Below are 12,328 nucleotides of genomic sequence, written 5' to 3'. Positions count from 1 at the left end.
AGGTGTTCAAAACATGAAGCTAATATGAGGTTTAGCAGTCCTCTTAGTTAACTGCCCTCTTTGTGTTTCCCTTGAAAGTGTTTCCCTCTCAAGCTGCAATGGAGTCATGGTAACAAGGAGAGGCAAGTTTGCACTAAGAAGACCGTAACCTTGGAAGAAACCCACTCAATTTGTGTTATTCTGTTGAGGGCTCATATTAACTTCAGACAAACCCTGAATGTATTTTTGCAAAAAATAAATGTCCACCTGTTCTTTAAATGTGTCTTCACCAAACACAACTACACTGAATCCTGAATCAGTGTCAAACAGTGACTGAATCCTCACCGCTTCTCGGATTTGGCAGCGGAACACGTGGATCCTGAAGATCTCAGCATTGTAGTGGCTCTCAGTGAAGGCAAAACAGTCGCTCTCTGGTGTGCCATCATGGCCTCGCACACAAAAAAGAATCTTATATATTGGATAGTTGGCAATCTCCGTACTGGCATTAGGGTCCAGCAACCTGTTGGAATATAAATTAAATATGTTGCCATTTAGTATCTTTAAAGAAACTGCTGCAGGACAAGATTTGCTATGAGTGCTTGAATAGCACTGAGTGTCCATGTACAGACGTATGTTACGGTAAACTGTTAAACTGGAACTAATAATTTGTATGTTCCCCTTACCTGACAGTGCCTTCGGACACACCTGGCACAGACAGTGTAACATCCAGAGGGACTTGGCACTGCCCTCTGAGGATACTCATCATACGGAGGGCTTCGACCTCACTGCGGGGGGCGTTGACTGAGGCACACCCCAGGTACGTCAGCTGACTGAACACAACGCTATCCTCATCTGGAATGGGACTGCCAGGACTTCCATCTGATGATGATTCATCTGCTGCAAAGGGTTAATGGATTGTGATAGGGGTGGAAAGAAGAGAAGAAGAAAGGAAAGGAAAAGGGGAAAGGAACAGGACAGGACAGGGATTATTTCATAACTCCTGTTATGATCTTATGGTTGTATATCAGCATTATTGTTCTCATCCAAGATAAGCTGATTTGCCTTCAGCAAAGTAGAAATGAAATAGATAATAGGAGAGGGGGTAGATGGGTATGTGGGAAGAACGCTAGTCCCAATCAATTCCAGCAAAAAATGCACAGATTTGGACTAGGAAATGTGAAGAAAATGTGGAAAGTCTTACAGAACAATGTATGATTTACAAACCTGCCTAATTCTGTGATATTACCCAGAATGCCTTAGAAACACATCTATAAACCTGAAGATAAGAGCCACTGTGTCAGCTCTGACAGACAAAAGAAAAGAGGATAAGAAAATCACGTCATGGCTCACCTCGGTATGACCTCTCATTCAGCTCACTCTCCTGAGCTGTCTGAACAGGAAGCACCATCTCCAACTTGGGGGATGGTGCACTCAGAGGGTCAGAGCCTGGCGCTACAGGTGATGCTGTAGTGGGAAGAAGGCCATGGTCGCCTGCACCAAGGGTGTCCATTCCTGCTTCTGATCCAAGCCCAGTGTCTGCTACAGATGGGTCCATGAGGACATCCTCTAACTCCCTCTGAAGCTGCTGTTCACTTCCATTACCCACGATCTGACACACACATACACATAAAACATACACAGAGGAGCAGACATTAACCACGTCAAGGAGAAGGGGAAAAAAAAGACATAAGAACAAAGGTTAAAAAACCGAGTCATTGTAGACATCACCATAGCTAATATTTAGACCTATTCATTATTTTTATTGTTCACCATTTCAGCTATTTTAGGGATTGCTGTGTGTTTAAGGGGAAAGGATGCCTTGTGTCATGTCGAGAGATATGTCTTCATTACATTTAATCCAATATTAGTGATTAGTAAGTGTGAGAGTCTGAGTTATGAAATACCTGTATCAGGACATTCAAAGTGCCATGTCAACAGTTGTATGAGTTTATTCGAAAACAGTAAATGCAAAGAGCAAGCTGAAGGCTGCAAAAACCATGAGGCGCCACAAGAAGAGGCAAGGTGCCATTTTACCTGCCTGATGTTAGGAAAGAAATGAAGAGCAAACTTAAGCTGCAGAGGGTACTGTTGTACTGAGGAACAACTGAGAGGCAATAAAGAAGGGAGTGACTGATTTTTCAGTATTTGCAATGTACGTGATTATTGCATGGTTCAATATTAAGGTTACGTTTTCCAAGTACTGGAGGCTCTTCATGTATAGGCAGCCATAAATAGTATCTGTGCCTCAAAGATATAAAGAAATCAGTTCAGTGCTGTCAGACCCAAGAAATTATTTACAGCAGGATGAATACTGCAGTGTCTATGTAAATATTTCAAGTGCCATGTAAGGAAAAGATTATCTTTTGAAGACATATGTAAGCCAGCTATCAATTCTATATTCAGGTTCACACATCTGACATGACTGCGTCACTATGCAACTGTGGTGGGTCTTGTCATTACCAGGTAGAGCTAAAAGCCTGGGCAGTTGTTAGGTACAGCTACAGTCCTATGTGCAAGAATACTATCATCATCATAACTTAAATGTTAAAAAGGCTGGCTAGGGCCATCACTCAACAGCTGGCAAAATACACAAAGTACAAAGAATCATGGACAGAATCACCACGGAATCACATTACAGAAAGAATATAGAAAAACAGACAGATACAAGCAAGGAAGAGATACAGAGAGAAGAGGAGGGAAGGAAAGATACTGAGAGAAGAGACTGACCTTAAAGCTGACCCCTTCCTCAGATATCACCTGCATAACAAACAACAAGTTTAGACACACTGACTTCTCTCTGACTGGATGGGCTGACTGGGAGGGAAATGTGCACATGTGTGTTGGGCGAAAACCAATACATGATATCTGGATGACCAAGTGTCAGTGAATGGAGTGATTTGACTGCTACAAACTGAGAACAGTGAGTGTGTGTTTGGAGTACTGCTTTTCATCTCTCTGACTGCAGGCAGACAGCCACCACTAGCCTTCACAAAACTGATATCGCAACTCGGTTTTCCATCAAAATAACTGTGATCTCTTAACAGACTCTGTGCTCATGTAATATGGAAAATCGCATTCTCTCATCTCCAAGCACAGCAAACGACAAGAAAAAAGTGAGGTCTCTTCTTATCAACTGAACATGCAACATTCACGCTCTGCTGGCGCCATCTTCTGGTACAACAAGTTGACAATCACTATGAGTACAGTAATGGTACAAGCTAATGAACACAGTATGAACATGTAGGAGAGTAGAAAAGGGGAAGAGGAGAGCAGAAGAGAAGAAAACAGAGGAGGAAAAAAAAGAAACCTGAACCTATCAGCTCTGAAAGTCTTCTATATCTTTTGTGGAGACACACCCTACTCACAAAACACATTATTTTCCCTGACAATAAGTTCAAAGCACTCAAAGCGGCATCACCAAACTGTAAACTAATATCTGCTGAAGCACTGAACAAAAGCTATACTATATGTCAAACACACTGTGGTACGATAGCAGATGCTGTGCACGAACAGAAGCAGCAGACGGGAGATGTTTTCCCAAAGTAAAGTAGCATTCAATTTGCTAACACTGAGTGACACACTGGTATTCAACTGATTTATCTTACACTTTCAACAAAGGACAAGAGCATCTTCTTGAACTGATCATTTTCTACTACCTCATTAAATAGTACACACACATTAAATTCAAAAAAACAAATGTAATTTTTCACAGGTTTGAGAGACAAACATTACAAACAAAGCTCATGACAACGTGCTCATTTCCTGGTAATGTGCGCATTCAATGAGGATTTAAAGGATTCCTTGCAACAAGCAGCAAATAAGAAAGTACAATCAGAGAAACAACACACAAATCTAAGAGCAACTATGAGAAGAAGGCAGATTGAGAATGTGAAAAAAGCAAAACAAGACATGGTTAGCCTTACGGTTAGAGTGCGAGACCGCATGTTTAAAAAAGACGGGCGACAGCTCTTGATATGTGAGCGATGAACACAACTTTTTAACAATGGAATATGTATGGACTGTGATGCCTAATCTGCGACTTTCACTAGTCACAAAGTTTTTTTATTGTTTGTATTCTATTGCATTGAGCATACTCAAGACATTCATAGTAAGAAGCACCTTAGGAAAGGATCTGAGGTTGTCATCACTGTAAATATCAATAGACTAGTGATACTCAGCACCTTAACTCTGATTTGATCAGTGGAGTTTTTTCCTTCTCTCCCTTGTACAGAACTTTCATCCATACCTACACCTAACATCCTTACCTTCAGTCCTGTCTTTTCATCGTCACTACCATTATTAGTGGAGGAGGGTGTTTCGTCCCCCAGCCGGGACACGAGGACAAAGTCCTCACTGTTGAGAGTGGACACTGAGTCCGAAGACAAGCTAATCTTCCCCACCGAGCCCTTATCATCCATGGCTGCCGCTGTTAAACTCAGCCACGCTGCTCATGAATGGAAGACGGGAGGAGGAAGCGGTGGGAGATGATGAACAAAATCACCTAGAAAAAGAAAAAATAAAGAAAGAAAAGGAGCAGAAAACAGTTATGATGTGATGAAATTCATGAAAAGCATCTTTCAAGGCAACTGGAGATACTTGGAAATCAACCCCCTAAAAATGGTGATACCATTTCTTATTCACTTTTAAAGGTCTTTTACACACCTGGAGGAAACTATGAGGAAGCTGTACTAAGCCCAGAGAGTGGGAGCACAAAAGAGAAAGTGGAGAAAAAAGTTTAGAAATAAAGCTTAGTTTAAGTGAAAGTGAAAGAGGGGCAAGAGAGGGCTATAATGAAGACATAGGAGAGATCAGCAGAAAAAAGGTGGATCTGTTGAGGCAACTCTATCAAATGAACTTCAATAAAAGGACAGGTATTTGCAAAATAACCTGATACAAAGCAAAGCCATGGTAATGCAATTTTTGAAAAAGAAACATGCATATGAAAGTGAGGAATTACCGAACAACCCAACTCACTACAACCACCCATCTTTTCCAAGTCAGCATTGACCTCTTATAAAGATTTGATTGTGGTCCCCCCCAACACCACATTATATATACACTACAAACTATATTAACAGATGAAAATGATGTGCATACTAACTGCATTACATGCAATCATCAGTGGATGACTGCTCTCCTGGCCTGCCGCCACAACCACAAATAACCTGAGCTGAGATTCTGTGGGACACTGTGCACATCATCAGCTCATCCCTTGCTCTGCCTTTCACTACAGCTCCCTCCGTCAATCCATCAATGGCTTTTTAAATAATGCACAGAGCCATCAGATATTACATTCTTTAAGACTTTATTTCTCTCTCTTATTTCTAGTAGCTAAGTCAAAAATTCAAACAAACAACTTCAAAATTTTGATTATGCCGTCTCTATTTGTAAGTTCAGTGGAGGCAATTAGGTGATATAATTGATATCAGGTTAGGTTTACAAGCAAAGTGAGGCAAAGTTCTATCATTACAATTGGCATGGCGTAACTCCTGAAAAAGGGAGGTGCCACTGCATGCAACACAGGAAACAAAGAAACGACAGAAGTTTCTGGCAGACGTTCAAGAAGACACCATAACAAGCTATGTCTGGCTGTCCCCCCCACCCCAATCCTCCTTTTCATTCTGTCCCATCCCTCTCCTTTTCTGTCTTTTAGGAAACTTTTCTTCTTTATGCTGTCCTTATCTCTCCCCCCACAATCTTCTATTTTCTTAGCTGTTATTGCTCTCACATAAGGTCCCATTTTGCACTCCTACATTTTTCTAAAGGTTTCAGTTGTTGTTTCACGTCGCTGCTATCTTAACCCTGCCCTTCCTATTCAGAGCAGCTCCAACAATGGGGAAGTAATAGGAAAAAAGGCCTGCAGTGTAAAGGTCAAAGCAGTTAATTATGTGCTTTACTTATGATAACATTGTTATACTGACCCAGAATAAACCTAAATTTTGTAATTAGGCTGCCAAACACAACCTTAGCAACATGAAGTGACAGCTTAGACTTGGTCTCTTTATCTTTTCTCAGCAAACTGAGGAAATGAGTAACTGGTATTCATCCAAAAAGTCCTGGGTGTTGTTTTTCACTTGTATTGCAAAACTGAAGTTGAGAGACAGGGTCAGAGGGTATGATGAGTTGTCATGTGAAAAGCCCTAGACTACACATAAAACTGTCACTCTTTGACTTTCTGAAATCTGTGCAGAACAAATTTGTAATCTAGATTCTAATGCTACACAACTCGTCTGATAAAACTTAAAGGTCAGTTTCACGTTTGTAGTTTGGTTCACTTGGCCAAGAAGACCTGAAAAAACATGTATGTTGCAGTGTTCACCCTGCATTCATACTGACAAAAGCACAAGGACTAATCAAGGACTCATATGCAAGTAACTGACTTGTTGATGACTGTCATCTTGCATCACTGATGCCACATAGATCCATTGGAAATAACAAAAGACCAGTAAGTGACAGCAAGTTATGCAGAGCACCTTATGCTCTTACTTAGCCAATACTTTTCCGTTATCACAAAGAGCCCATGAACAAATAACTACTTATGAGCATTACCAGCTAGGAGTGCAACTGGATCTCAGTGCACAGCAGTGGACAGAAGCTAGGTTTCAGCCACTTTGTAATGAGGGAAATGCTACAAGACACAGGGAACACAAGCCCTGTTTAATATCCTTTTTACTTCCGTATGTCATCAGAAAATCCTATCCCTCATGTGCACAGGTTTCCATGGTTACCAAATTATCATGCATAAATTTCTACGTCTCATAGAGATCAAACAATCGCTTTCCTGAGTTCATGCTCAACAAATGGATTTAACATTAGTTTTAGCTTTTGAATTTATGTTGAAATCACATATCTGCTATCACGAAATCCTCTTGCTGGTCTGTTTGCTTTTACACTACAAACAAACTGAAACCAGAGTCTGATTACAACCAGATCCAGACCCATCTTCAAGTAATCTAGGCTCTGCAACTATAAGTGTACCAAAGTAAACTGGGAAACACACTAATTTTCTAAAAGGTTTTAGGATGCAGTTGTATACAATATGGTGTTACAAACATAACGACAATAAAATATGGCCATCTACAAACAACGTTCAGGTAAATTTACTGTTACTTTTGCAGACCTCAACTGCATTGACTAGCAATGGCCTTAATACAATGTCAGACTGTGGGCAATGTTTAATTATAGTAACTTCTTTAAGTCTTTAGAATGCAGAAGAGAACAGTGTATCAGATCACTGGAATAATATTCCCCAAAGAAATGAACCAAATTTTGGTCTGCTCTTTGTCATTATTTTTACTTCACATTGTTGACAGTGTAGTAATTAGACAATGACCAGTCTTTAAACTGTAGAGCAGATCACTGCTTTGTAATCAAGGGGCAATCACTAGAGAGCAATGTAAATGACACTCCACAGCCTGTAGTGTTATCTGAGAAAGAAGCCAATAAGCTGCACTGCTGCTTTCATGTTTTAAGTAGCAAACACTGACAACTTAATCAACTTTTGCACTCAATTGTAGACACACACATAGACACATAAACAGAAAAGTAAGCACTGTTTCATACATACACTAACCCTACACACATGCACAAGCAGCTGTATTATGAACACAGGTAAGCAGACACCCCCATACATGCATGTGCAGGTACACACAAACCTCATCCTTGATGAGGTCTTTGAGTAGTTGGTGGCTACAACATGCTTCTAATGGTTGTCTTGTCACCCTGTTTTCCTGCCCAGGCTCAGCGACAGTCCTCTGCCTGCTCCTGCCAAGGCCCACTATTTGGGATCAGCCATGTTCAGCACCTTGGTAAACTTCCAACTGGACACACAATCCATTACTTATCATGCTACGAAATGCTAGAAAATTATCAATGGTGTTTCCTATCTTAAATCGCAAGATATTTCTAAGATGCTAATTTTTGCTTTAGAGACAAGAGCAGCAGAACGTTTCTTCATTCCCTCTCATGATTTTTTTCCTCTAACCACTCCCTTTCACTTGATTTCTCAGCCTTTTGTGACACTTTATTTGAAAATCTTATCATTTTTTCCCCTTTTCTTTGACGTTCCCTCTTAATCTAGTCTAAAGAAAGAGGGGCCTGCATACAGTATTGGGTATACACAAGGCTGACTCTCTCTACCTTTTCTTTTGCAGAGATTTTTTTAATGCCAGACCACCAGTACAAAACGAAAAGATATTAAATTTACAATCATTTACGTTAAAGAAAAACAAAGTTTTACAATTTCTGATAATGACTGATGAATCAACTCTATTTTATATATTCAGATGGTCACAAAATGGCATTAGATCTGCAAAAGCTTGTTTGCCAAAGAGGTAAATGGGTTCAGGGACTGTTACAATGTCCCTGAACAACTGTTGTGTCATCATATCATGTATCATAGACTGTTTAAGTAAGCATATATTTAGTGATGAGATGCAGTCAGGCACTAGACTATATGTTTTAGGATTGCAAACCATGTTGTCTGAGCTTTATCAACTTTACTGACACACAAGGTGTTAACATCAGTTAGGCTGATGTAGTCTGGGTGCGTCCTGCAACAGATCATGCAGAGTACAGCTTAATCTTGGGACCAAATAACTGACAAGAGTGACATCTTTTTGCTGTTGTCAAATTGGAAACAGAGGCAAAGTATATGAATCTGTATAAAGCATATCTGAGTGTAAAAATGTAGTCAGTGGAAACGTACGCCTGTCTTATCTTTCCTCCCTACCACTCTCCAGCTGAATGGGCTGTTCTGGGCTGCCAGCTGGGCCCTGCGTGCACCTCACAAGGGAGAGGAAGACACAGCCAGACACAGCCAAAGAGCATTCAGGCTTGTAACACAGTCCCTTTCGAATCGCCTCACAGCAGTGATTTCAGCCAGGCAGTGAGAACAAGGAGAAAGGGAGAAAGGGAGACAGAGAAAGAGAAAGAGAGAGAGGAAAAGAAGAAAGAATGACAGACAAGGCGGAAATAGCACAAAGTGAGTCACAAGGTATGGTACAAAAAGGAAGGAAGGAGAGAAAAGAAACAGATGAGGAGCTCCCTAATTTAATCTTATTTGTTCTGTGTGAGCACCTAATAATCAGCTCGATTCAGATCCACAGCACAGCACAGACTCCCAGCTAGCCGGCCACGAATGAAACCTCTGCATCTCTCACACTCAACGACAAAACAATCTCACATGACTGAGAAAAAAAAGCAACTACATCACACAGAGCTGGCCTGCTTTTAACTTTTCAAATGGAGCACTTGCTGCAACAAACCCCTCCACTGTGAGATACTGAGCTGCACATTGTGTGGCCATTTACAGGCATTTATTTAGCAGTGGTGTGTCTTTGCTGATTTGTAAAGAACAGAACTATGGCTTATAAAGGAAACTTGACACCTGTGTGTGTGTAAGTGAGTATGTATTCCAACAACAAACATTTGTTAAGTGTCTTAGGCCTTTAGAAACTAGAACTGAAAGCAGAAAGTGTCACGTATACTTGATTAATATGTGGTTAAAGGAAAAGAGAGGCTCTCCTGGATGACTGGAGGTCTGAATAATTGCAGAAAATCAATTTTAAATAAAGACTATGTATCAACTATGACTCTCACAGTAAGTCATTAAATATTATAAAAGCAAATATAGACTTTTATGAATTATTAGCACTGTGACAATCTACTGTACTACACACTAATGCAGACTCAGGCTTAACTCTCATAGCAGCAAATGCAGACACTGCCTAATTCCACAAAAACAAACAAAACACTTCCTACAAAAACCCAACACTTTGCACAAGCTCATTTTGATGAAACTGTGCAGCTGTAAATTTCTATGCTTTCGATCCCACATAGCCTTCTTTCATCTCATCCAAAGGCAACTGCAAGGAAACACTAATCAGTTGAAGCCAGGCCCCTGCCATTCAGTCTCCACCCGTTCTCCAAATGACAGGTGCATCTGAGTGGCGTTGTTAGGATCAGGGCTCAGTCCCAACTCAGAGCTATAAAAAGAGAAAATGTGTGGCATCTCAACAGAAAGTGCAGCTGGCTCTAGATCTCACATATTTGCTTCTGAGGAGGGATATTACATTTTATTATTCTTAAGTTCTGTATTTTATTATAGCTGTCCTGAGAGGAGAAGTTGACATGCAAATGCTGAAATGGTTCTTCTTTTTTTTTTTTAAATTAGTAAGCTGCATTCTTTGGCCCTTTGATTTATCGGCAGAATTGCTTGTTGGTATTTTTAATAATGTTAACTTTGATTTACCAAACATGAAGTTATGAATTTGTCCCCTTAATTCCTTAGACTTAACTGTAATTATACATTGCATGAACACCTGTGGCATCAGCCCAAATATGTAATATACGCTATTCATGTCGGCTCAAAAAACATAACAGCAGGTACATCTGATTAAAACAAAACTGACCTTCCTCCTGTTGTAGTACACATACTGATATTGGTTAATACAGCAAATATTTGCATACACACAAACCTGGATTTTGCATCTGATTTTTTTTTATGTGCTCGTGTCCTATGTCACCTGCTTTACTGTAATACCTGAGTTTCAGGAAATAGAACATAACAAAGGACTGAGGCAGGTGACAGTTGGTACATTAACCTCGACTGTTACAGCACGTTAGCCACTTATGGGAAGTTTCTGAGCTAACAAGGAAATGAGAGCAAACAGAACTATACCATTCTTGACATTAACCACAGTCTTAGACACGAAGCAAACAACAAGTTTACTGATGTAAAGAATTGTATCTCACAATCAGTAAAGCGAGAGAAATATGGAATATGTAATATAGCTCTGTGCAAATGGATTGCTCAATGCTCAACATTTCAATTTGTGTTTGCAACACTTGCTATAACCATTTATTGATAACATACATACTGGGCCAACTATATGTGGACACAGAGTTCTGCTAGGAAAAAATGCACTAACATCATGCAATACACATATTTATACAGTTATAAAGCTATTTTGTAAATGTTTTTTATTCTGAGTGTTGCTTAAATCTTAACACCCATGCTTACAACCACAAAAATGTCAAAACAGTCCCTGCTGGTGCCTCCCACATCATGTGACAATAACAGAACTTCAGCTAACAAAAGACAGACTGGATTAAATAGACATTCCTCCTGTGATCATCTGTACGGCTATCAGTATTAAATGCTACAGTTTTAAATGAAGATTCGCCATAATATAAAATGAAATGTTTTCATCGTGTGTTGCTGTAACAATGAAAAAATCTCAGCCATTAAAAGTAGCGTGAACCACGCTATAAACACATTGATCAGTCAATTTTCTGCTTAGATTTCTTCGTTCTAATTTTATTCGTGTCTTTATGCACAATGTCACATATAACTAAGGTAAGCTCTCAAAGTACTATACGGTAAAGAAACAGGCTATAAAAACAGTGCACATTTAGCTGTCATTCTGTCCAGAACTAAACGTTCACAGTGACAAACAAACCAGTGCACCTAACACGGAGAAAACGTCTGTTTCTCAGCAATTTGCAGTTGTCACAACGACTATAAAATTGTTTAACAGATAGATCTACTGGTAGCATAGCATTAATTGGCTTTCTGATCTCAGCGGGTACAACACTTAACGTTAATCTGAATACAAGCAAGGCTGCTCCATGTCAGTTAAGCCTCATTGAGCCTACATTTCAAACCCACCGCTCTTTAATAGATAACTTAAACAACGGTGAATAATTTCTGTTCGATAAGGTTGGGCGAGCCTGATGTGGCTAGCTCCAGTGTTAAGTTACTGCCCCCAGGTTAGCCCTTACCAACCAACCTGCCAAACGTTAGCTAAGATGGCTATTCAGCAGCCATCGAATGCCGACACGAATGTAGAAATACACAGTGACAAATTAGCAAAATTAACCCGTCACTATAAACAAAAGAATGCAACTGCTATGTAAAGGTATTTGCTATAATATGGTGAATAAATCCGCTGGTAGGCCGTGGCTGGAAGGAGCTTTCGTAGGCCATTAGAGTATATAGCTAGCTTGCTAACGTCTGCTAGCCATGCTACTCTGACAACAAAAAGGTAGCTACATTTCTTCATAACCAAAGACACAGCCGCATTGAATTTTGAGGGTAAAGTCTCGTGCAAATGTGAAACTGCTTACCTTTATTCCCACTGTTATATTTATTCCAATGGCGGCTGGCACAACATTGCACTTTCCCAGTAACATCAGCAGCCAACAGCATCCAGCAGAGCTGTAAACACAAGCCCAACCAACCCGCTGACACCCATACCGCGCATGCGCCTGTCAGTGCCCCTCTCGCCTGTGCTTTGCGAGGGAGGGGAATCTTTGGAATTACCTAACGGCATAATGTTCACAGTTT

General features: G+C 40.2%; 1 protein-coding gene across 2 annotated transcripts in view; it reads right to left on the bottom strand.

The window, feature by feature from the left end:
- LOC124051219 (rab GTPase-activating protein 1) overlaps positions 1–12,258 on the bottom strand; it is a 61,103-nt gene extending 48,845 nt beyond the window's left edge. Inside the window, exons 1-6 of one of the 2 annotated variants that reach the window (XM_046374315.1) lie at positions 12,109–12,258; positions 4,245–4,480; positions 2,707–2,736; positions 1,330–1,588; positions 663–876; positions 325–499 (exon numbers count right to left, since the gene is read on the bottom strand). In XM_046374315.1, coding sequence (XP_046230271.1) covers positions 325–499; positions 663–876; positions 1,330–1,588; positions 2,707–2,736; positions 4,245–4,397 — 831 coding nt within the window. In that variant the 5' untranslated portion in view covers positions 4,398–4,480; positions 12,109–12,258. The remainder of the gene's footprint in view (positions 1–324; positions 500–662; positions 877–1,329; positions 1,589–2,706; positions 2,737–4,244; positions 4,481–12,108) is intronic. The other variant, XM_046374316.1, reaches the window with a different exon arrangement.
- Positions 12,259–12,328: the final 70 nt, after the last annotated feature.

This window comes from Scatophagus argus, chromosome 20 (assembly GCF_020382885.2).
Source record: "Scatophagus argus isolate fScaArg1 chromosome 20, fScaArg1.pri, whole genome shotgun sequence".
NCBI lineage: Eukaryota > Metazoa > Chordata > Actinopteri > Scatophagidae > Scatophagus > Scatophagus argus.
The sequence above is the reverse complement of the archived record's forward strand: the minus strand, read 5'-3'. Positions and strand labels throughout refer to the sequence as shown.